This window comes from Ictalurus furcatus, chromosome 6, assembly GCF_023375685.1.
Source record: "Ictalurus furcatus strain D&B chromosome 6, Billie_1.0, whole genome shotgun sequence".
Taxonomy (NCBI): domain Eukaryota; kingdom Metazoa; phylum Chordata; class Actinopteri; order Siluriformes; family Ictaluridae; genus Ictalurus; species Ictalurus furcatus.
In genome coordinates this window covers 17,946,150-17,971,631 of record NC_071260.1, presented here as the reverse complement: position 1 = coordinate 17,971,631, position 25,482 = coordinate 17,946,150, and the positions used below count along the sequence as shown (strand labels likewise).

The 25,482-nt window shown below is 36.6% G+C and overlaps 2 protein-coding genes across 3 annotated transcripts in view; one reads left to right on the top strand and one right to left on the bottom strand.

The window, feature by feature from the left end:
* Positions 1 to 324: 324 nt before the first annotated feature.
* Positions 325 to 17,122, bottom strand: f5 (coagulation factor V). 2 transcript variants are annotated; one of them, XM_053626834.1, is made up of 25 exons: positions 16,950 to 17,122; positions 16,335 to 16,414; positions 16,056 to 16,178; positions 15,253 to 15,465; positions 14,920 to 15,081; positions 14,599 to 14,820; positions 13,156 to 13,321; positions 12,895 to 13,075; positions 12,655 to 12,751; positions 9,574 to 9,779; positions 9,298 to 9,448; positions 8,983 to 9,195; positions 6,564 to 8,745; positions 5,889 to 6,057; positions 5,553 to 5,789; positions 5,253 to 5,469; positions 4,945 to 5,124; positions 4,742 to 4,858; positions 2,927 to 2,998; positions 2,723 to 2,808; positions 2,472 to 2,627; positions 2,234 to 2,378; positions 947 to 1,098; positions 679 to 861; positions 325 to 598 (listed from the first exon to the last, which is right to left on the bottom strand). In XM_053626834.1, the coding sequence occupies exons 1-25, from the start codon at positions 17,090 to 17,092 to the stop codon at positions 452 to 454; spliced, it is 6,000 nt and encodes a 1,999-aa protein (XP_053482809.1). In that variant the 5' UTR covers positions 17,093 to 17,122; the 3' UTR covers positions 325 to 451. The 2 variants fall into 2 exon arrangements, with proteins under 2 accessions (XP_053482809.1, XP_053482810.1); XM_053626835.1 differs by lacking the exons at positions 325 to 598; positions 679 to 861; positions 947 to 1,098; positions 2,234 to 2,378 and having other exon boundaries at positions 2,478 to 2,623.
* A 1,967-nt stretch (positions 17,123 to 19,089) lies between these two features.
* The window catches only part of slc35a5 (solute carrier family 35 member A5), a 6,925-nt gene continuing 532 nt past the window's right edge, over positions 19,090 to 25,482 (top strand). Inside the window, exons 1-7 of the mRNA XM_053626833.1 lie at positions 19,090 to 19,139; positions 20,336 to 20,513; positions 20,671 to 20,769; positions 21,927 to 22,060; positions 22,225 to 22,292; positions 22,473 to 23,256; positions 25,385 to 25,482. The exon at positions 25,385 to 25,482 is cut by the window's right edge and continues 532 nt beyond it. Coding sequence (XP_053482808.1) covers positions 20,357 to 20,513; positions 20,671 to 20,769; positions 21,927 to 22,060; positions 22,225 to 22,292; positions 22,473 to 23,256; positions 25,385 to 25,453 — 1,311 coding nt within the window. The 5' untranslated portion in view covers positions 19,090 to 19,139; positions 20,336 to 20,356 and the 3' untranslated portion in view covers positions 25,454 to 25,482. The remainder of the gene's footprint in view (positions 19,140 to 20,335; positions 20,514 to 20,670; positions 20,770 to 21,926; positions 22,061 to 22,224; positions 22,293 to 22,472; positions 23,257 to 25,384) is intronic.

Genomic DNA, 25,482 nt, shown 5'->3' with positions numbered 1-25,482 from the left:
CGCAAAGCTTTTATTCCTGATCTTTCAACCGATAGAGCACATTAGGTCCTAGTTTACATTATTTATAGTCTGACAGGATTATGGATTAAACTCATTCAGTTTAAGTGACCAGTGAAATAGGATAATGAATGACTTAATATAATAACATAAAACTTGCAAGTGTGATTTCTACCACTGTAACAAAAATCACGGACCTTATGGCTATGTGTCACGCACCCCTGGGGTCCCAGGGACCCACTGTGAAAGCCACTGGCCTACGCTATGACAGCCTTCTTTAGAGAAGCATTATGTTCAGCTTTGTGTCACAAAAATAAGACTGTGATATTCTCTGATCTGCATTGGTCATTTTAATATAGTATGATCAGTGGCAAACATTAGATTCAAACATAGAAAATGAATATCCAAAATGTATGGACTTAGTACAGAAGGATGAAACAAAGATAAATGGTCATTATTCAAAATTACATCCCAGTAGTTCAATCCTCATGGTGGCAGCATTCTGCCATTTTTTAGGATAAATTCTGATAAATCTGGAGAATATTGGAGGGTAGATATAATTTTTCACATGGCTATTGTTATCAGAGTTTCCCATGAATATCTGAAAAAAAAAAGGGAAACAAAGATTAAGTTAGTAAAATCTTTAGTAAAACTTTTGTTTACCTATGTTCGATGAGGTACCTTTATTTCGTAGTCCTCATTATCTGAGTACTTGATCCATTTCTTGCCATCATCACTGTACTCTAAAACATAAGTGGTTACAAACATCTCTGTTTTCATTGACTTTGCTCCCTGGGTAACAATTCCAGTGATCTTCTTGACATCATTTAGTTCTATCTGGAGCCATGGCTGCATGTCGTTACTCTGTGGAGGGAAAACAACATCAGAATGTAATGAATGAATGGATTTAGGATGGGTGCAATCACAATATGATTTGTGTGTTAGCTACCTTGGCTTGCCAAGCATTGATGGATCCTTGTTTATCAAGACGGGCCAACCAAGGCTGCCACAAGCTAGAATACCAGTTGGAAGCAACAGAACTGGCGGTGATCTGATAATCTCTTATATTTCCATTCTGCATTCCCAAGGGTACAGAACACCCTGCAAACATGCATATTAGTCCTATTGTAGCCATGGGTTGATATAAGTAATACAGAAAACATGTGGTGAAAAGATTGTGCGCAGTTGTCTGTCACAATTATGCAAATGCATACCTATTTATGGAACAAGACTGCAACAGATAAAAAGATAAGTATAAAAATAATAATAATTTCGACAGATTTTCATTGGAACTGAAGTTTATGCTTACCAGAGGTGCTTAACCTGTATTAATTTATAGGATTTTTATTCAGTTTAAATGGTTGTAGCTACTGGCTTACCACTTCCAGCTGGCATAATGTCCAAAGAAAGATTATTAAGTGAAACATTTGGAATAAAGCAAAATAAATAAATAAATAAATAAATAAATAAAAACATTTTCAGAGAAGTGGCTAAATGATATTTCTGGCTAATGCTGAGTGGTACAGATTTTGCCATGCTGACAGTAAAAAATGTCTGCTACACAGAAGCTTAAAAAATTTTAATCATCCAGTGTTTTGATTTCTGAATTTGAATAATTAAAGGCATGTGACAGTTTACTGACCATTTGATCAGTCTGGCTCAATGAGAAGCAAGACATTCATATTTTTGTAAACAGAATTCACAGTGAAATAATTTAGATGTATGATGTCTGCTTGTCTGTTGACGCAGAGTCTGCTTTGGGAGAATGAACACACTTGAAGCAAGCTGGGAAGCCTCTGGAAACTGGCTATGTGCATGATCTAGTCAATATTATTGATACCAGCAGGTCAGACTGCTACTCTAATATTCAGAAAATAATTTTATCTCTCATGCTGCCTTAAAGCTGTGTTGCTTGTGAGAGTGCACTTTGCTTTGCTGCATGTTTATATTTAGACATTTGATCCCAAGCCTGAACTGAAGCACATGACAGGTTGAATTAGACAATAAGATGTTCATGTCAGATTGAAAGTGGAAGTGAAGATGGGGTTGAGAGCGAGTTGGATAACTTATCACTTGTGTGAGTAATGAGTATCACACAGATCATACCACAGTACTTTTTAGAGTACTACATGGAATACTAGTACCAAACGATGTCAGTACTTGACTATAGCATATCTGAGCTGTGTGCATTCACTGTTCTTAAAATAGAAATGATGCAAGAACATTTCACACCTACCATCTAACTCACATCCAAAGAATTCCATGCGAACAGTTGGATAATTATATGAATGAGAGGGGTAAAGCCTCACATAACGACTAATAATAGGTGGGAAGAATATATTCTCCTTCACTTCATGGGCTTCCCTGTTGCCTTCAAAATTCTTGGGAAGTGGAAAAGAAAACGGGCAAAATCAGCATTTAATAATTAAGTATCTTTGATATGTATTGTAGTATACACTGAAGCAGTAATTTACCTTTCTTGAAGTCTTGCTGTCTCCCTTATACCAACTCCATCTTTTGCGGTCTGTGCTGTAGAAGATTGTGTAGTTCAGAACAAAGTGAGATGTGAAGAGTTGTTTGGCTCCCTGTGTAGCTATTTTACTGATCACCACTGGCCGCTGGAAGTCTACCTGGACAGCAGGACCAACCATCTTCTTGTAATTACTCAGTAACACGCTGTAATTTATGGGATAATAACTTATACATTGCCATTATGTGATGATACCTGAATCCACTGGTCTTGCTTTGTTGTACTCCATGCATTGTACTTTCCTGTATTGTGTAGTCTGGCCAAATTGGGAAGCCAGTAGCCTTGAATATAGCATGAATTTAAATTGGATCGTTAATCATGGTTATTGTCAAGCTATCTGAATCATATATTATATATGACTATGCCACATATTACAAATGTCTAGGGTTGTGATAATACCTCTAGAATCTGATGCTGTTATTTGACTGTCTTTAACAGCTCCAGAATTCAGACCAAGAGGGTGGCCACATACTGCACAATAAAAACAGAAAGAATACATTTGCAATATAGTGATGGGAGGAATTTGAAAGAGATTCCCATTTATTTAAAAGTAATTTTTTTTTGGCTATACACTGAAGACATTTGGGTTTGGGTCTGGGTTAAGGTCTGGTGGTTGACTTGGCCAGTCTAAAACCTCCCACTGTTTTCCTCTGATAAAGTCCTTTGTTGACATGGCAGTGTGTTTTGGGTCATCATCTTGCTGCATGATAAAATTCCTCCCAATTAGATTGGGATGCATTAGATTATATGCATTTTTTTTTGTAAATTGGCAGACAAAACGTTACTGTGGACTTCTGAATTCATTCTGCTGCTACCATCATCGTGAGTTACATCATCAATAAAGATTAGTGAGCCTGTTCCAGAAGCAGGCATGCAAACCCAAGCCATGACACTACCTCTACCATGGTAGAGGCTGATGAGCTTGTATGTTTGGGATCATGAGCAGATCCATTGTTTCTCCACACTTTTGCCTTTCCATCACTTTTGGTAGAGGTCAATCTTGGTTCCAGAACTTTTGTGGCTCATCTCTGTATTTCTTTGTGAATTGCAATCTGGTCTCCGATTCTAACTGCTGATTAGTATTTTGCATCTTGTGGCATGGCTTTTATATACTCACCATCCACTTTCATAGGACTACATGTACATCTGGTCATTTATGCAGTTATCCAATCAGCCAATCATGTGGCAGCAGCACAATGCATGGAATCATTCAGATACAGGTCGAGAGGTTCAGTTAATGTTCACATCAAACATCAGAACGGGGAAGAAATGTGATCTCTGTGATTTTTGAGTATTTCAGAAACTTGTGATACCTTCACCCCTGTCCTGTGGAGGTTGTTGGTGATGTCACTGATGGGTTTTTTTTGTCATTAATTGCTGTTGTTTTCCTTGGCTGACCTGTTCAGTATCTGGTTCTTAGTACACTGGTGGTTTCTTTCTTTTTCAGGATGTTCCAAATTGTTGTATTGGCTATGCCCAATGCTTGTGCAGTGGCTCTGATAGATTTTCCCTCTTTTCTCAGCTTCAAAATTGCTTGCTTTTCTCCCACAGACAGCTCTCTGGTCTTCATGTTGGCTTAGCCTATTTAACAACAAATGCAGTCTTCACAGATGAAACCCAGGGCTCAAACCAAGGGTAGACATTCAGAGCTATTAATTATTTATGTAATCTAACAGGCACACTGGGGCAACAAAAACACCTGTCAGTCACATGTTCCAGTATTTTTGATCCATCACATGTTTCATTATTCTTGAAAAATGGGTGGGTTCAAACAAAAGGTGCCATGTTGTAAGTTGTTTAACACAGTTACATGTAAATATCAGGAAGTTAAAATTGAATTTCTCATCTATTGCCTCATAATCATCTTTTGATATCAAACCCAAATGTCTTAAATGTATAGCAAAAACAAAATAATTTGCTTTACTGTTCCAATACTTTCAGAGGGGACTGTATGTCATCATCACAGTCAGCCGCATTCACTCATGCTGTCTAAGCTACACACATTTCTTACTATTCTTGCTCGATTTGCTTCTAAAACATTATGCTCTACTGAACAAGTTAGATGTTCAATTTCCTCTTCAAATTTGCAAGTCTGCTCACTGCACTCATCTATATAGAGGTCACTGTTTCGCAAACAACACGTCAATATAGATTTCATTTTAATTGAAAAACTCTTAAAGTATTATGTTAAACAGTGTTCAAATAGTTTGATACCATTGTCTAACACTAAAAATAGTGTCTGCATCCCTCTCTGCTGGGGGATTCCGACCTCAGACTCCAACATCCAGAGCCCTGGCTTTGAGGGCATCATCTGCAGAGTTGCAAAACCTCCTGCGTAACAGCACCAGAAATGCAAAAAGGGTTCATTAACTAGTTTCAAGTATGTAAAACAACAGAAAACATGCAAAAATGCAAACCTGGTAAAAGTGGATATACTCCCTGACGATGGGGGTCTTTATGCTTGTTAAAAAAGGTTTGCCCATGAAAGTGAATGCTGTGGAAGTCTTTTGGAGAGCCCATGTTTATAAGATGCCAGTTTACTAGCTGATTAGCATACATGCGAAGTCCTTTAAGACTGTATATAATTCCATTGATAGCTAATAGGAAAGAAGTACAAAAAAAGACAGCTGATAAAGTGTGCATTTAGATTTGGTTGATTAGTTTATACTAATGTTCAGGAATTTTAAGAAATTCAGCAACAAAAACACTAAATAGCATAAAATACCATGAAATCTGATATTGTTATTGAAATTTGGGTCCATCATTGCTTTTTGGTTTGTCTTCTTGAGAATCTCCCGGTTTTGGTCATAGTACCAGCTCTTGTTCTCATCAAATGTCATAAAAAGTAACATAAATTCTTGTGTGTCTATTGGATTTTTAGCCAGGGTGCCCTTCCTACAAATCAGAAGTGGCCCAATCAGTCCAGAATGGATGTCTCGCTCCTACATAAACAAAATCCAAAAATCATCTTCATGCTAAAATGCTTTACATGGTAGCAACAAGGCAGTCCCATATTTGAACTTACAGGATTTACGCCAGAGTAGTAGGTCCATATTCGACAGTGAGATTCATCATTTAATGGCCCCACTTTGTCATTTACTGTCCAAATATATGTAAAAGTTGAATTGGGCTGAACTGCATTATCATACTTGTACCAGTAAGGTGAGTTATCTTCATAATTCAGTCCCTCCATATTTTTGCTATATGACACCCCATTTGCATGCAATGAGTATGGACGGCTGGCAAGATTCCTGAACACTATCTAGAGTGAAAGATAGACTTGTATTAGGCTTTAATGTAGATTTGAATTATCATTTTGAAGTCCAAAGTCCAAACACTTCATTCAGGTAACAGATCTTACATATATGGTTTCATCAACTTCAGCCTTAATGACTGGACCCATGATGCCAAGATGCTCTTCGACTTCTCCACGAGAGTCTGGGGTTGTAAAGGAGCTGTCCAAATATGATCTGAAGAGCACTTTCTTGAACAGCGTGGGCCTCTCCTTCACTGAGGCTTTATCTTCCCTCCTTTAGAGATGAACAGAAGAAACAAAGTAGAGACTCAACCAAAAAACAATGAGGTACACTGTTTGTGAAATGTCTTAGGACTTCAGCTTCAAACCAGGTTTTTGTGTTCATCAATGTTTTCCAGTTGTGTCTTTTATATAGACACAATTATTTGCAATGTGTACATTTGTAAGCTTGAATTTTGAAATCTTCTAAATTACAATTATATGCTTATCTTGAACAAAGGAATTTCAGAGTCCAAATATTGCACTGTCTGGGAAGATATGCAGGGTGACTTCCTGGTTCTTCTTGTTATATTTATTTATATATAATTATTATTTACCACATAATTTGTTTAGTTTTTTTTTTTTTTACTTATTTACAAAATGTAGTTTACAACATGTTTTATATTATTATACTTTACTAAATTGTAGATTTAATAAAAGTTCATTATAGTATTCCAAACGAACAGGACATTTGGTCAAGCAAAGTCTTTCTTGGACTATAAGAAGTGAAATATTGATTACCTTTGTCCATAGCCTGCATAATCCCAGTTAACTTCTTCAGCAGTAATGAAGTAGACCCTAGTCTTGCTGCCAGCCATTTGCAAGGAATATTTAGTTACTTCATCAAGTACATCAGTTTCTGTTTGAGGCGGTTTACCATATGGGTCTTTGTATTCAACATATTCATATTCTTCTTTGTCATCATGGGTGTTCTCACTATCAAAATCCAGATCGTCACGAGGAACATATATTTCATAGTCATTGAAGTCATTCCTGGGAATTCCTATGACTATTGCTTTTGGCAGTATGTCTTCTTCACTGAAGTTGGGCTTGGTAGTCCTTGGTGTTAACTGAGAAGGAGCAAAACCCCGTGGAGAGAAGCTTCGTGGAGAGATGTCACTACGAAGTTGCGGTTTGTATGCCTTTTTTTTTTTTGTCTTCATGCCATACCCTTTCATCGGTGTCACCCTTTGTAGATGAACTTTTTTCTTCTCTTCATTGGCACTGTTTGGATGCTTGTCTGTTATGTATTTGTTCATGTAATCTGCGAACTTCACCGGCACCAGCTCATGTTTGCTGTCATAACTCCAGTTCTTTGCTTGTGTATCCAAAGGTGTGGTGAGAATGACCATAGTGTTGTTACTGTCCTTTAGGTAAATGACCACTTCATTAAGACTCTTTTCTGGTGTAAACTGCTCTGAATTGGCCAAAATGGCCATGTTTTCCTGCACTGAAAATTCAGAGTCCACTTGGGTATTATTTAATTCTTTATCTTCATCAACTGAAAATTCGAAGTCCACTTGGGTATTATTTAATTCTTTATTTTCACTGACTGAAAATTCGGAGTCCACTTGGGTGCTATTTAATTCTTTGTCTTCCTCCACTGAAAATTTGTAGTCCACTTGGGTGCTATTTAATTCTTTCTCTTCCTCCACTGAAAATGTGTAGTCTAGTTGGGTGCTATTTAATTCTTTGTCTTCCTCCACTGAAAATTCATAGTCCACTCGGGTGCTATTTAATTCTTTGTCTTCCTCCACTGAAAATTCATAGTCCACTTGGGTGTTATTTAATTTTTTAGCTTCATCCACTGAAAATTCGGAGTCCACTTGGGTGTTATTTAATTTTTTAGCTTCATCCACTGAAAATTCAGAGTCCACTTGGGTGCCATTCAATTCTTGAATGACCTTCAGTGTAAAATCTGAGACTACTTTCGGGTTATTCACTTCTTGACTTATTTCATATAATGATTCTGAGTTCTTATTTGTATGATTTAATTCTTGGGCATCCTCAAGCTGTTCTAAAATGCTGTTGTTAGGAAGTTCTGTAGGTGAGATGTTGTACTCAACTAAATGCTTATGGCTGTTTGTTTCTATTCGTTCAACATTATCCAGTAGCACAAAATCTTTCATATCTTCAACGTCTGTAATGCTAATATGAGAGTTAGGAGCAGGTACACTGTAAATAAATATGTTGTCCCTTGACCTGTCATTGTCATCTACCACCTCCACAGAGTTCATCATTAAGAATTCCAGGGTCTCTGCCTCTGTTACGTTCTCTTTATGAGTCTTTGAGGTTTGGGTTGATAGCAAAGGCCTTATCTCTTCTGTTACTAATGATGTATTGTGTTTGTTCTCTGAGGTGATTTCACCATCAGTATTTTGTAGAAGTGAGACGTTATGGGGAAAAGTGGTGATACGGTTAGTTCCACTGATTCTGGAGTTAGCAGGTGCCGACTCCAGAGATAATTTGATCGGTGACTCGATTGTGCTTTCATTTTGAACAGCTTTTGTTGTAAGGTTGTTGTCATCAAATTCAAACCCAAAATGGGTTATGTTTTGGGTCACATCAGTGTGAAGTAGCGTATCATCAGTAGTATCTAAGATAGAAAGGTCTAACTCTTCCATATCATTTTCACTTGTGTATTTCTGTGACCTTATACCAAGAAGAACTGCATAATCATCAGAGTCTGGATCAATAACAGCAGTTGTGCTTGGCTTTGATTTTGATTTCTCCTTTTTTAATACTGTCTCATCTATGGGCTTCCACACACTGAAGGTCTCTGGTACCTCTGGTACTGGATCATAATCATCATAATTGTAAGAATTTTCCACGACGTAATCCCTAAAGCATTCAACATCCTGAAACTTCACTCTTAATCCTTTTTGAGTCTCGTGTGTATTCAGTGATGCCATTAGCCAAACTCCTTAAAAATAAGAATAGAAGGTATAATAAAGGGGGAGGGGGGGTATGTCATAGTACATAACCATCAATTTCTAATGTCATTGCAAACAAATGCATTCCATACTGCATGAAATAATGTAGTAAGTTGTTAAAGAACATATTACTGATAATTACACATTTACAAGAATATTGGTTTCTATTTGCCCCCAAACTGTTCTTTAATTAATATTTACATGTCACATATTTCATGCATACTGACCAATATTAGCCATGTTCATGGAGATTGTCTCTCCTGTCATGGGGAACAGACTAAGGATGTCCTCCTCTTTGTTGTTCAGCTCAAATGTGTGTCCATAAAATGTGGCTGTTTGGATGTCATCTTGTTCCCCAACACTAGACACATGCCAAGTTGCAATCTCACCATTGCAAAACCCCAGGACCTGGCCACTTTCATAAACATAACCATTGATTGCTGTGAAAGATAATTAAATTATGATGATTAATAATTGAGTTGATAAAGCAAATGTTGTTTACTGTGCATACCGTTACTCACTGTGCATACAAATCTACTCACTGTGCATAACATTTGATTTATAGAACTCTAGGTCATCTGGTTTTACATTTTTTGGTTCACCACAGTATGTGATGATGTTTTCATTTAGGTACCAACTCTTGTTTTCATCAAAAACTGCAAACATAGCATGCTGTTCCTTGTCTGCTCTCAGCTGAAAAATGGAGCAACTATTTGTAATTAACACATTATCAGATGAATCAATAATGGTTGTCACATGAGATATACAAAATTACTCACTTGTTTAAAAAATAAAGAACAAAAACCATAAATAGTTACCTGGACATTCCTGGTACTGAGGGATTGGCTTTTGCAGATGAGAAGTGGCCCAACAAGGCCTGAAGCAATGTCTCGTGGAGTGTTCACTGCACTATGGTACATCCTGGTCAGACATCTTGAATCACTGTTTAATGGTTCGTCCTCCTCAATGACTCGCCACACATATGTGTAAGTCTCCCCTGGTTGCACTGCATGGCTCTGGTACCCTTTCAGATTATAAAAGACATTGAATGAAGCAATGAATGTCACTTAATTGATCTATTCTCTTTTGAAACATTGGGTCTTACTTATCAAGCTGGATACAAATGGATGTATTTGTAAATCATTCATAGGAGCATTTGCACACGAAATCTGATATTCAAGAAAATCCTATAATTGTGGAAATACATTTGTATCCTACTCGTGTTCTTGAGTGTATGTAAAAAGAAGACTAACTAATGTAAATCTTGACTGACTGGCTTCAAATCATATATGTAATTAGCATGGATTGCTACAATTTTATATATGGATTATACTGTCAAGTTTAAATGACTTACTTACATTTACACGCACAAATGTAATGAAAATTTTGTAAAAACCCAGTCGTGTCATGTTAATTACATTTATGAAAGGCATTAAATCTGAAAAAAAAAATCTGAAAAAATTAGAGAAAGCAACACAAACCATGAATTAAGACAAATAAGACTCTCAATTAAGAAGAATTGCCACTGTATAAAAGGAGGACTGGCTGCAATGGCTCAGACTGTTCTGTTTGTCATGGCATCTACCTTAAACGTTGTGCAACACATTATTAGAGCCAGCAATAGGTAACAGATGAGTAAGTGATCTGGTATTTCTCAAGCTGCAACCTGGCATATATTCCCTAGCCTGTTTTGCATCATTAATCAGTTTCCTATGACACATACCCTCCTGCTTTTTCAACCTGGCATCATGGATGGCACACTGTTGCATTCTGGCTGAGACACTTTACTTTGGATAAAAAATAACCATTTAGTCCCCTCTGAAAGTACTGAAACAGTAAGACCAATTCTTTTGTTTTTGCTATACATGGAGACAATAGAGTAGAATTTCAGCTTTAATTTCCTGATATATTTACCCAAGCATAGGAACAGATAGGCTTTAAGTAAATAACACTTAATATTTGGCTGCATATCACTTGCTTGCAATAATTGCATCAAGTCTGTGACCCACTGACCATCAAATTGTTACATTTATCTTTTGTGATACTTTTTCAGGCTTGTACCACAGCTTCATTCAGTTACTATCTGTTTTGGGGGGTTTCTCCCTTCAGTCTCCTCTTCAGGAGGTGAAATGAAATGAAACTGGGTTAAGGTCTGGTGATTGCCAGTCTAAAACCTTCCACTTTTCCCCCTGACGAAGTCTGTTGTTGTGTTGGCAGTGTTTTGTCTGTTGGTCATTGTCTTTCTGTATAATGAAGTTCATCCCAATTAGACTGGATGCATTTCATCATAAACTGGCAGATAGAATGTTTCTGTAGACTTCTGAATTCATTATGCTGCTACCATCATGAGTTACATCATCAATAAAGATTAGTGAGCCTGTTCCAGAAGCAGCAAGCCCAAGCCATGACACTACCTCCACCATGCTTGATTGATGAGCTCATATGTTTTGTATCATGAGCAGATCCTTTCTTTTTCCACACTTTGGCTTTTCCATCAGTTTAGTACAGGTTACTCTTGGTTCTTGGTTAATCGAATTGAACTCCAATATGGCTTTCCAGTTCTTACTGCTGATAAGTGGTTTGCATTTCATAAATACCTATATTTCTCTCAACATCTTCATCAAACAGTGGATTGTGATACCTTCACCCCTGCCCTGTGGAGGTTGTTGTTGATGAAACTGACTGTTGTTTTAGGGGTTTTTTCTTCATAGCTCTGACATTTGCTGTTGTTTTCCGTGGCCGACCTGTTCCTTGTCTGGATGTTAGTGCACCAATGGTTTCCTTCTCTTTCAGGACATTCCAAATTGTTGTATTGGCTATGCTCAATGCTTGTGCAATGGCTCTGATTGATTTTCCCTCTTTTATCAACTTCAAAATGGATTGCTTTTCTTCTATAGACAGCTCTGTGGTGTTGTTGGTTTATCCTTTTTAACAACAAATGCAGTATTCACAGGCAAAACTCAGGACTCACATTCAGACATTCAGCACTACTAATTATTTAAATAATCTAACAGGGTACACTGGGGCAACAAAAAACACCTGTCAGTCACATGTTCTAATATGTTTGATCACTTGGAAAATGGGTGGGGTCAATCAACAACACAGGTGCCATGTTGTAAGTTGTTTATCAGGAAATGAAAGCTGATATGAAATGAAAGCTGAAATTCTGATCTATCTTACATTAAATTTTTTGATCTCAAACCCAACTGTCTTTAGTGTATAGCAACAACAAATGAAGTCGCCTTGCCATTCCAATATTTTCAAAACTGTTCCATGTATGAGGTGCTTATTTACAGTAAATATATATAGATTTTTCTCTGTTTTCATCTCAATCCATTGTTGTTTTACCACCTGTAATTTGGATTTTAAAAAATCCAAGGAATTGTTACACTGGTAAATATTTTTATTTTTTTATTGTCATAGACATGACTCAAAATAGCATCCACTTTCTGCTCCTGACTTTTTTGCCATTTAGTCATCATTCAACAGCTCTCCCTCAGTTTTGCCTTTTATGGAGTCTTGTGGGAGTCACTAACTGCAAATCAAATGTGCCGTGCACACACCTTTTATTTATTCTTTTTTTTATATTTATTTATTTTACATGCTTTGTAAATCTAGTGGAAACTTTTTATTTTGTTTGGCTTATGCAAACATTTACACACAACTTTACTAAAAGATTGATAAATGAGGCCCAATGTCAGCATTGGATTTTGAGATTCAAGTTATTAAAGTTATCAAATAATTAATTAAATTTAATTTTCAATGTACAGGCACAAATGTACAGCAATTTTTTACACCATCAGCATTTACACCATCAACATGGTGATGGTGAAAAAAGTTAATTTTAAATAAACTTTAGAATATAACATACTGTAAATGTAAATGGTCATTTTACTAACCTCCCTCGGGGTAATTGGCTCCCTCTGCTGCTTTATCAATGGTTAATCCATGAGGATACATGCTGTATGGACGTGATGCTTTGTTTTTGAACACAATCTGTAAACATGGAAAAATAAGTTAACATAATCATTGATTATCAGAAAGGACACCAGCCTACGCTACCAAAACAATCGTGTCAAATGGCATGATTTTGTTATGGTTTGTACTTTGTTCCGGCTTTTTAAAAAACATTTTTTTACCTTTATTATGTCTCTGATCTGTGCTCTGATCACAGGACCAAGAATTCCCAACTCTTTCTTCCTTTGTTTCTGTTCTGCCCTTTCTTTAAATGACTCATCTGTATACTGGGTGAACACAGCTTTTTTATATTTCTTACCAATCCGTCCTATACCCTGTTTTAAGTACGTGGACCGAAAATCCCTGTGTGAGAAGAAACAAGATATCTGTAAGCACAGTTAACACAGGGCATTATACATTGTTTAAAAGTGATTGGTGTGTACCTGTCCACATTATCTGGCAAATTTGGGGCATAATCCCAAATTATCTCCTCAGCTGCAATGTAGTAAATCCATTCTTGACTCTCTCGCCTTTGTTGGATGGTGAGCTTTCGCTTTGGTGCAATAAACTCTTCACATGTATTAACATTCAGGAAACCATGCATCCCAGCTGAAATAAAGTGAGGAGCATTAGTAATGTTCTTTTTATATTTAGTTTTTAAATAATTCTGTGATTTTAATTATAAGAGGGTTTTTTTTGGGTGGGAGCAAGGCACTGTGAATTGGAGTGATTGTGAGTTAATATACAGTGGCTATAAAAAGTTAACACACCCCTGTTAAAATTATAGCTTTTTTGATAATAAAATCAAGACAATCCAAGATAAATAATTTTACACCTTTAATGTGATATAGCAACTAACAATATTAAAAACAAAAAACAAAAAACAAATAGAAATATTATTTATTTATTTATTTACAATAACCTGATTGCACAAGTATGCATACCCTTTTATAATTTGGAATGTGACAGTGCTCAGAATTAACCATTGACATTAACCATGACATTTAAAGTCATTGCAAAGGAATTTCCAAAACATGTAAATGTACCATGGAACATCGTGACAACACCACATTAACATTACCAAGAACAGGACATCATCCAAAATAGATTAAAAGACAAGAAGAACTCTTATCAGGGAGGATACCAGGAGACCTACAGCAATATTAAAGGAACTGCAGGAACAAGTACTGGTTACTCTCTGCATGTGACAGCAATCTTTCATTTTCTTCACATGTGCTATGGGGTAGGGTCACTAGGCAAAAGCCCTTTCTCCTGAGAAAGAACAACAACAACAACAACAACAACAACAACAAAACATCAAATGCATTGTGGTCTGATGAGACCAGGGCACAAAAACAAGACAGATTACCCAAAGAACACCATACACATGTTGAAGCATGTTGGTGGCAGTATCTTGCTATTGGGCTGCTTTCTGGGACTGGGGCTCTAGTCAAGAGGGAATCATATCATCATGGATAACTCCAAATACCAGTTCATTTAGGCACAAAACCTGCAAGCCTCTGTTAAACAGCTGAAGATAAAGAAAAAATTTAACCTTCCAGCACGATAACAACCTAAAGCACAAATCCAATTCAACAAAGGAATGATTTCAGAAGAAGAAAATCAATGTTTTCGAATGGGTCAGTCAGAGCCCAGGCCTAAACCTTATCGATAACCTCTGGAATGACTTGAACGGGCTGTCCACCTCACAAGAGATCTTCTCGTAATTTTATAAAGCAGAAGCATTTTTGCAAGGAAGAGTTGCCCCCCCCATTATATTATTCTATTATTTGTTTTTCACCTGAATTTTCTTGGTTGCTATATCATTACATGACTTTTGTCAAAGGAGCAACTAGATGTAGTCTTGTTCTCTCACCAGGTCTTACCTTCCAAGTGTTTGCTAATGTGAGAAGAGAGAAGCCAGCGACCAGGGTAGATGGCCACCATCTCTGCACTGGTAGCTGTGCCACTGATAATGCCGATTGAAGACACCTTGTGCCCACTCTGCTGTAGAACCTGGCCATTGAAGTGCACAGAAAAAAGCTCTGGCTCAGAACTCATACCGATCAAGTGCCAGGTTACTTTGGAATGTGCACACACATTAAGATCTGGAGAAGATCAAGAGAAATATTACAAGAGAGCAACCAACTCATAGAACTTGTAAAGGCATTGATATTCTCTCATAGTTGAAAACTTAACCAGCTTACCAGGGACAGAGCCATTTGTGAAGCCATTGATTGTGTATTTCACATTCTCCTGAAGTGGTGCATCCCTTTTGCTGTACCAGGTGTTGCTCTCATCAAACACCCCGAACAACAGTGTGAATTCCTGATGGAAATGGACCTGCTTTCCAGACTCATCAAGACTGCCTGTGGAGCAAAGGCATACAATATCAGGCTGACTGAGCTTTAGAATAAACAGCGTTATCTGTAACCCCTTGGTTATCCAATCTATCTGACCGTTAAAAGGAAAGAGCTCACTACTGATGAACTGATTCATATTGTCTATAATAATGAGGATAACGATAAAAATAAACATACCAGTCTTACAAATTAACAGTGTACCAATCAGGCCTGTGTTGTAGTCCTTGACAATATCATTGTGTGAGAAATATGTGTATGTGACACACGGGGGATCTGCAGCATGTGGAGCCACCTCTGGAGTTACCTCCCAGTAGTATGTATGCTCTTTGCCAGGAAATATGACATCATCCTCTTTCTCAAACTGGGACGTGTTGTCAAAGTATAAAGCTCCTAAAAGATTAAAGGTTTGCAGCATCAAATGTTAATGTTAATTGCCACCTGTTTATACAAAGTTCACAGGCAATATTCACCTTAGTGTCAGGAGTAAATTCTATATGTGGAGGTGAAAAAATGATCTTCCCTCATTTATATTTGGACTTAGGCACAGAGTGTGGTTAATATGTATAAAAATGGGAAATACATCTGTTCTTACCGGCAATTTGTTTCCTCAGTTAAACAAATAACAACTTAATAGCTGAGAGTTTGCTGCACTTTGGTGGGATAAGATATTTAGCTAATTTTTTCCACTGCCATTGAAATAGAGTGAACATTTAGTTAATAGTTTTCTAGTCTTCATTTTGGACTTAGGTACAGCCTGTGGTTAATATGTATGGCAAAGATAAATACACCTCTTCAGTTTGTTTACGCAACTGGACAAGTGCCACTGAAAAAAAATTATTTTCCTAAGCATGGTTTTCATTATAATGTTGCACATTTTTATAAATTTAATTTCTATACACAGTCATTTCTATACACAGACTGACTATAGCTCATATAATGTTATCATTCATTTGATACATTTAAGGCATTGTTATACAGACCTTCAGACTGTTTTCCATAAGCAATACCATGTGGATGGATACTACAGGGATGATCCGCCATGTTCCTAAAAGTGACAATGATGGTGTCACCAACTTGGCCACGGAGCGTGGGTCCCAGCAGCCCTGTAGACATAAAATGAATTAATAATTCTCTAGTAGTTTCAGAGATTCACTTAAGTGTAGTGTCTAGTAGGATTCTTGTTAGTGTATTTTGCAAGTGATGACTCAATGAATGCATAATAAAATAAGAACATCCACCTTACAGAAATAATTGAATACCTGACCATGGAGTTGTTTTAGCCTTTTTGAAACCTGGGTCATATTCCCTGTACACTGTCTTTCTATAGATGGGACCAACACTAGATGATACCAGAAAAAAAAAACAGAACTAATCATTTAAAAGTAATGAAAATATATAATTCAATATCACAATTCAGATGAACTGAACCAGTCTGGTTCAGTTAGAAAAACGTTTTCTATCTAAATAATTATTGCTAAACAAGCTAAGCATTTTAGTACTGGTCACAGAAAAAAATCACAAAATTTACCACCAAGATTGGTATAGACCTTGCTCTAAAAGATGCATACAAAATAGGTCTTTTGGATATACACTCATTTGATGTTAACAAACTTAAAATATATATAAATATATATTTCTAACACATGCATAACATGTTTCTTACATATGGTAATATTTGTAGATGGTCCAAAAAACATATTAACAAAAATGTTTCATTTCATAACAGTTTTAAATTAAACTATTTCTATTAATAATACTGATGTAAATGAAAAACGTGACCCAAAATTAAGTCATCACACACATGTGAAAAAAAACCATGACTAACTTAAATTCTTGACATATTTTTAAAGTACTGCCAGATAATGATAAAATACCTTTGAGTTCCATTTGTTGTATAATCCCAATTAATGTTAACTGCAGCAATGTAGTAGTGTCTCTCCAATGCTGTTGCACATTGACTCAGAAAAGACAGAAGGGCCAAAGCATACAAAGCAACTGGCCAAAGAGAAAACCTCATATTTCAGCCCGGAGCTCCAGGTAAGGAGCGTCTGTTCAAGAGTGCAGTACCTTCTGATTTCTCAGTAAAGATTAGCTTTATAGATTAGCTGCTCCCCCACAGAAACCATACAAACACCCCCCCTCCCACCCCCCCCACACACACACAGACGCACCGTGCCAAACACACTTAAGCACACACACCATTGGGCAATGTTATGTTCTCTCATTCTTACAAATCTTACAAAATGCCAACTTTTAATTATTACCTTTAACTGCTTAAGGTGTTTAGTTGAAAATAAGGTTATAATTTAAAATATATTATTACCCTGATAGTGTAACCCTTTTGTTCCATCACAAATCTCCTAATATCCAGATTTCATGAATAACAGTCAGTGCTTTCAAAGCAAACAAGAACCTAATGCTTGCTAAACCTATTATGATTATTATAGTTATTATCAATGAAATCTGCATTCCCAGAACTACATCTACACACAATGTATCACATAACAACAACAGAAATTTTAACTTAACTTAAACATTGGAATGACAAATAGAAAAGGGAACTATTAAATGTTCATTAGAAATTAGTGTTCCTTACAAGTGTAAATGTGCACATGCTGCAATAAAAACACAGAGCTCCTTTAACCACTGACAACTGGAGAACATACAATTGGTTCTTGCTATTATGTGCTAGAGGAAAGGCAAAATAGAAAAATGCTGGCCAGTGTTTGTCAAACCATAGTGGATGAAATGCTCAGTTTTCATCTTGCACAAAGATTATCAGGATTTGTTTTCTTTTATATGATTTCTGATCTCTAGCTCATTTATACTTTATACTTTGCCTTTATAATAAAACCCCACAAACTTTAATCTAGAGTAGAATGTTGATTAAATGAGTGGATATTTGCGTGCACCCTTATTAAAATACAATATTGTCTTAATTCTAGCACAGCATAAGCTTTAGATAATCCTCCTACTAAATTTGTCATGATAGCCAAAACTTTCAGATAAGACATGTATTACTTTTCAAAGTACTGTTCTATTACAAAATCTGTGAAAATTCCAAGAAGCTGGAAGATATATTTACTGAGTTACAGTTAAAGTAATAAACAACACAGGATTTTGTTTTTCAGGGTTTAGGCTCGAGGCCCTTAGTTTCAGTAAAGGGTAATGTTAATGTTACAGCATACAAAGACGATTTAGACAATTGTATGCTTTCAACTTTGTGGAACAGTTTGGGAATTGCAAGCCAGGGCTTATTGTCCAAGATCAGCATCTGACCTCACAAATGCTCTTTTGAATAAATGAGCACAAATTCCCACAGACACACCAAAATCTTGTAGAAAGCCTTCCCAGAAGACTGGAGACTGTAATGGCTGCAAAGGGAGGGTCAACTCCATTTTAATGCCCATGGGTTTGAAATGGGATGTTCAACGAGCTCAGGCGTGATGGTCAGATGTTCACATACTTTTGGTTATATGGTGTATTTATTTAGCTAGTTTATTAGCAAATGTGTCATTAATGTATCATTTTTGTATCATTTGTATCATTGCATCACCAGAAAATGATTTAGATTAAACTTAACTTGAACAAAACAGACAAACAACAAATACTGAAAAAAATCATTTAGATTCAAGACTCAAAATTCAAGATTCAAAAGTCTTTAAAATTGAATATTTGTTCCTCAATAAAAGAAGTTGTGATTTCAAAAAAATTTTTTGGGAGTATATCATAATGTTAAGTCCATAATCCTACTATATATATATATATATATATATATATATATATATATATATATATATATATATATATATATATATATATATATATATGAGAGAGAGAGAGAGAGAGAGAGAGAACGAGAGACATTTAAATTTTAAATAGAGGTGACTATGAAAGAAAAGATAAATTGAGAGCCAAATCAGCCAGTTTGGCGATACGGGCCAGGTGAAGTAAGGGGGACTTTACGCGTGAAATCGTACCGCCATGACGATACTGCGCATGTGCAGTGACGTGGTCGAAAGCTGGATGTCAGGATGGGAAGCGCAGTGTGAACATATGGACAGGTGGGTTTAAAACGAATTTGTTTTGTTCTGCCAAATCTGCTAGTCGTTTCAGTTTGATTGTAGTAGAGTTACTGGAAAGCAAACTGTACGTAATGGTGTGTGTGTGTGGTTTTACATTAGTAAATAAAATGTTCGACGTAAGCTAGTCAGCTAAATAACAACAACAATAACAATAATAATAATAATAATAATAATAATAATAGTAGTAGTAGTAAGAGGGACACTGGACATGCTACATACCGCATAGTACCGGTTTAGGCATGTCCAATATCAGATATGTCGTTTAAACTCTACATAGCTGCTGTTAATTAGTAGGAGCTATATGTTGTTCAATCTTCAGTGTTGAAGCGCCTTAAAGTGCTATAGTGTGTTTAACACACGCTCGTATGTTTGTCTGAGTTGTATAACTCTCGTTACACAGTGATTAACTCTACACTTGTTCTTGTTCATCACTAAAGTAAAAGGTATCCAGGTGCATGTCTGGGGCAGAATCTTAAAGTGGAGCACACTGGACGTGTCATGGTGTACTAAGACTTTATGGTATTCCTTATAGGTGTTATTGTGCATTATAGTTCGTTATGATTTGCACTTATATGGAGAGCATATAGTCATGTGAGATTTAAGACCCACTAGGGCTTTTTTGTAGGGAGATCCAGCCAGCCATTTTCCATGCTTATCCTACACAGGGTCACGGGGAGCCTGGGGACACCATTGCACACACTCACACAGCCATTCACACACTACAGACAATTTAGACATGTCAATCTCTGCCAATTGGAGGAAACCCCTGAAGCACGGGGAGAACATGGAAGCTCCACACACACAGGGCAGAGGTGGGAATAAAACCCCCAACCCTGGAGGTGTGCAGCAAACGTGCTAACCGCTAAGCCACCGTGACCCCCTGCAGGGAGATTATTTAAATATAATATTTGATACATCTGAGCCCAACCTCACTGCAGGTAGACATTTAGTACTGGATCTATTATCTGCAACAGAAAAGTAGCTTTTCATTTGTGGACTGTGTATATCAGTAGGTCAATGTTTCATCACCACAATTACAAGCCTGTTTAAATAAGAAACACTTCATATTGGTGAATGGTGATTATTGATTTATCCATTGCTTCTTAAGCAAAAGATATTTGGAAAGCGTGTTTGTTATTTATTTATTTATTATTTGTCTCCATTGCTGAATTCAGCCACAGCTCTCTTAATCCAAAATGGCGCCTTCCACCTCCTCCTCCTGCTGCTACGGCTGTTGCCGTCCACGTACCTGGCTATGCTCACGCTCCTCGGCCTACACTTTGGTTCTTGGCTTGGTATTCGTCACACTAGGGACCAGTCGTATCATTTTGCTGAAGTTCTCTGAAAATGAAGGTATCCTTCAGCTTGTTCTATTTAGCTGAATTTGGTGATTTAATTAGCAATGGTAGCTACAGTAACTTGCTCATTAAATTAGTCAGGTTGATATGTAGGTAGCCTGTTACACAGTGTTGGCCTGTTACTAATCAATTTACTTTTGCCTCTTTTGCAGAAAACAAGTATGACTTTCACCCTGCTTCTGTGAATTTAATGGCAGAGACCATTAAACTTGTGTTTTGTTTAGTCATGTCAGTGCGAGTGATCATTCAAGGTGAGCCTTGGCTGTCAGCCTTTAACAAACCTACATATCAGTAAAACAAACAAAATCGTTCAGCAATTGTTTTTACATTCGTACTTCGCTAATCTTAACATACCTTTGTTGCAGATTGTCTAGGAATTTCTCCAAAGTTTTGATTTACTCCAAAGTTTATATTGTTTACAGTATTGCATTTTCGAATTTTACTCACTTGTTGTCATGTCTGAGCTTCAGACAGATTCAGTATGACATGTCTGCTAAAGTCTTCTAGGCTATGGCTGCATTATAAGCCTGATTTTGAAGGTTAAATAATGCAGCTCAAAACTAATTTTCATCCTTGATAGTTTACATTTGTGTTTGTAAGTGGACCATCTCATTAGTTTTAGCAGATTAGTTTAACTGATTTTCCAAATCAGTAAGGTCATGTGCTCCATGAAGCATATGTATCATGAAAAACAACAACCTTTCTTTGCTGTAGTGACATGAATGAACTATTATCAAATGCCTCATTGCAGATTATTACAGTGACCTCCACTAATATTGGCACCCTTGGTAAATATGAGCAAAGAAGGCTGTGGAAAATTGTCTATTGTTTAACCTTTTGATCTTGTGTTAAAAAAATCACAAAAATACTCCGTGCTCACGTATATCAAACAATTGCAAACACAACACAGGTTTATCAAAAAAAAAAAATATATATATGTATATGTATGTTAAATATTGGTGTGCAACAATTATTGGCACCACTATGAATTCATATGAGAGAAATATATTTGAAGTATATTCCCATTGATATTTTACATCTTTTTAGTACACCTGTGTGACTAGAAACAGGAAATTGACTTCCTGTTTCACAGGGGTATAAATATGAGGTAACACAGCCAAATTCCCTTAGTCATTCATAACAGTGCGTAAGATCAAGGAATATAGCTGTGATGTGCGGCAAAACATCTATTGGCCGCTCATTAGCTCTTTCCGGATATGTACATGCATAATGAAAAGTAATTTGGAATTAATTTGTATTAACATCAGGTCTGTAGCAGATTTAGGCAAAAATAGATTTGTACCACTTTAACTTTGTAATATGAACATGTATCCTCATTGTTATTATGTGGCCAGATGTTTTCCACAAAATTATGTTAGTTTTAATCTTAAATCTGTTTGGTTTGCAGAGAGTCGTTCGTGTAAGGACTTGGGCTGTTCCTCTGGTTCCTCTTTTTTTAGCTGTTTGAAATGGGCTGTCCCTGCATTCCTCTATTTTCTTGACAACCTCATTATTTTTTATGTGATGACCTACCTCCAGCCTGTAAGTTGGACTAGTTTTTAATGTGACATGCTCTTAGTTGGAAAGAAATTTCTAACAGTATAGTGTGTGGTATTGGTTTTTTTTTTTGGCTTCTTGTGTACTTCACTGTTTCAGCGTATTAAGTCAGTAGAGGCATCATTATGTTTATTTGTTTGTTTGAACAGGCAATGGCAGTATTGTTCTCCAATGTCGTAATTCTTACAACAGCCATTCTGTTTCGGTTTGTTCTGAAGTAAGTATTAAAGACACATAAACACATATTTTTCCTACTCTAGTACAACTGAAGCAATTTCTGTTTGCCTGCTTTCTGTATATTAGAGCAATATGAACATAGTGCATGAGCTGTCCATATCAGGCTGGGACATGTCTTCTGTCTCATTCAGCTGTTGTAATTGCATCCTACACTCTGCAGGAGGCATTTGTCCTGGGTGCAGTGGGCATCCCTCATCATTCTCTTCTTCTCCATTGTGGCACTGACCATGAGCACATGCACTAATCAGCATGCCGTCAGTGGGCATGGCCTACATGCAACACATGTCTCTGCTCCCTCTGGCAGCTGCTCAAACTATACGCTGTTGGATATGAAGAAGCACAACCAGAGTGAGACCAGCTGGGCAGAGGGACTGGCCCCTGAACTCTGGAACAGCCAAGTTGTCCAGCGTTTACGTGGCTTCGGCCTGGGCTATGTCTTGCTACTACTTCAGTGCTTCACCTCTGCACTGGCCAACATCTACAATGAGAAGATCCTGAAGGATGGAGAGCAGCTGACTGAAAGTATTTTTATCCAGAACAGCCGGCTGTACGTGTTTGGTGTTGCTTTCAATGGCCTGGCATTGGTGCTGCGTACCGACTCACGGACGATGATGCTGCGCTACGGCCTATTTCACGGTCACAATGCCTACTCGGTAGCGCTGGCCTTCATCACAGCTGCCCTTGGTCTCTCTGTTGCGTTCATCCTTAAGTTCCGTGACAACATGTTCCATGTGCTGACGGGCCAAATCACCACTGTGCTCGTCACAGCCCTGTCATTCTTCCTCTTTAATTTCCGCCCAGAACTAGACTTCTTCCTACAGGCACCAGTTGTTTTGCTGGCCATCTTTATATACCACAGCAGCAGCCTGAAGGACCCAGAGTATGTACTGCAGCAAGAGAGGCTCAGGGTCATCAATGGAGAGGTGTTTGAGCGACATCAAGGGGTAAGGATTCAGTTAAACTAATGTAAAACACACAGGATGTTTTCAGACCTAGTTTGTTTGCTACCAGAGTTAAAATTTTTTGTGACTTTTTTGGGATTTTTTTTTTTTTATTTGGTTCATTTCAACAATTGGTAAGTTTTAAGCACACCAAATGTTAAAAAAAAATAAAAATAAAAATAAAAACCTAAGGCTGCATGTTGCTCCTAACAAACAGATTTGGATGAAACTCTTTAATAAATGTTTTTTTATTTAAAAAAAAAAATAAATAAATATGTATGTATATATATGTATGTATATGTGTATATATATATGTATATGTATGTGTGTGTGTGTGTGTGTGTGTATATATATATATATATATATATATACATACATATACATATATATATATACACATATACATATACATATATATACACATATATGTATGTATATGTGTATATATATATGTATGTGTGTGTGTGTGTGTGTGTGTGTGTATATATATATATATATATATATATATATATATATATATATATATATATATTTTTTTTTTTTTTTATAACAAAACATTTTTGCAGTATAAGCAGCTCTGAAACCTGTGAAAAAATTGGTGTAGTCCAGATGAGCCTCCACCACCGCTTAATGCGCTGTCAAGTTGTACATTTGAAATATTTAATGATAAGTATTTTAAGAGGTATTTTCTCGATGATGTAGCTATTGCAATGATTATGGAGCAGTGAGAGATGCAGTTAGTTCACCTAGAAATAATGTTGTTCAGGTTGTGATTTTGACAGATTTGACAGATAATCTGCGAGTCATTTTACAGGTCACTGCTTTCCACACCTCATCTGACAAGTCAGTCAGTTTTCTTTCAGATGTTCACAAACTACAGAGCTGCTCTTGTGTACTGTCTATTAGAGGTAGATCAATATGTGCATGAATTTACAGGTGTTCCTAATAAAGTGGACAGTGATTGTATATGTGCACCTGCCATACACGTTAATATATATATGCATGCCACTTGTTATGGCTGATTGGTGTAGTTTGCATTTTTGTTTATTCTCTTGAAGAATGGTAATAGGTAAAAGGAAAACTCTTAGTGGTAAGATCAGAGTTTTATGTAAATGTGGTCCCTGAATACTTGCATTGAAATCATAACTTAAATTTGGAATCTAGGTTAAATGTCATGTTGTATGAGAACCTAGCCACTAACTTAGAAAATGTGTTCCTTCTTACATTAGACCAAATGGTATGCCTAAAAGATAAAGGAGGAATTTAAGGTTTCTGCTGGACAGATAAGAATTCACTTTCAGCCTTGACAGTGTTCAGTTAGTAGGATGTTCTAAAGTTAGCTTGACCAAAGTTTGCTTGAAGTAGAACAAGATACAAACTTTTGATTGCTCATCTCAATATGTTGTGCATTCATTAAGCATACAGTGCTGTGAAAAAGTTGATTTATTCTGTTTGTGTATATCTCATATGAAATAGTTTTAGATCTTCAAATGAAATACAGCATAAACAAAGGCAACCTGAGTAAACACACAATACAATTTTTATTTTTTTATTTTTTTTATTGAAGCAAAAAAAAAAAATTTATTCTCCAACACCTATCACCTATGTGAAAAACCAATTGCCCCCTTAAACTAAAAATCTGGTTGTGCCATCTTTAGCAGCAGTAACTGCAACCAAATCCTTCTGATAACTGGAGAGCAGTCTTTCACAGCACTGTGGCTGAATTTTGGCTCTTTCTTATTCACAGAACTATGCGGTGCTGGGTAAAACCTTTTAACTAACTTCATGCTGTTGAAAAAGTTCTATTTAAGTGTTAATTTTATTGAACAGGGTTTGCAGTAATCAGGCCTGGTTGCATCTAGTCCATCTGAAACTCATTATGAATACAGTTTCATAGATTTGGGCATGTTTTTCACACAGGCCCAGTTGGTATTGGATAACATTTTTGCTTCAATAAATAATCATTTAAAAATTGTATTTTGTGATTACTCAGATTGCCTTTATTTTATCTTAGATTTTGTTTTAACTTCTGAAACAATTTAGTGTGAGATGCACAAGAAATAAGGCAAATACTTTTTCACAGTGCTGTTATATTGCATTACTAAGTGCATTTCTACTTTTTGTTTTTTAGGATGGGGAAGAGTTGGAGAGACTAAATAAGTCTGACACAGAGAGTGATTCTGAAGAGGAGTCTTTCTGAGCTTACTCTCTCATTCCAGCCTTTACCTA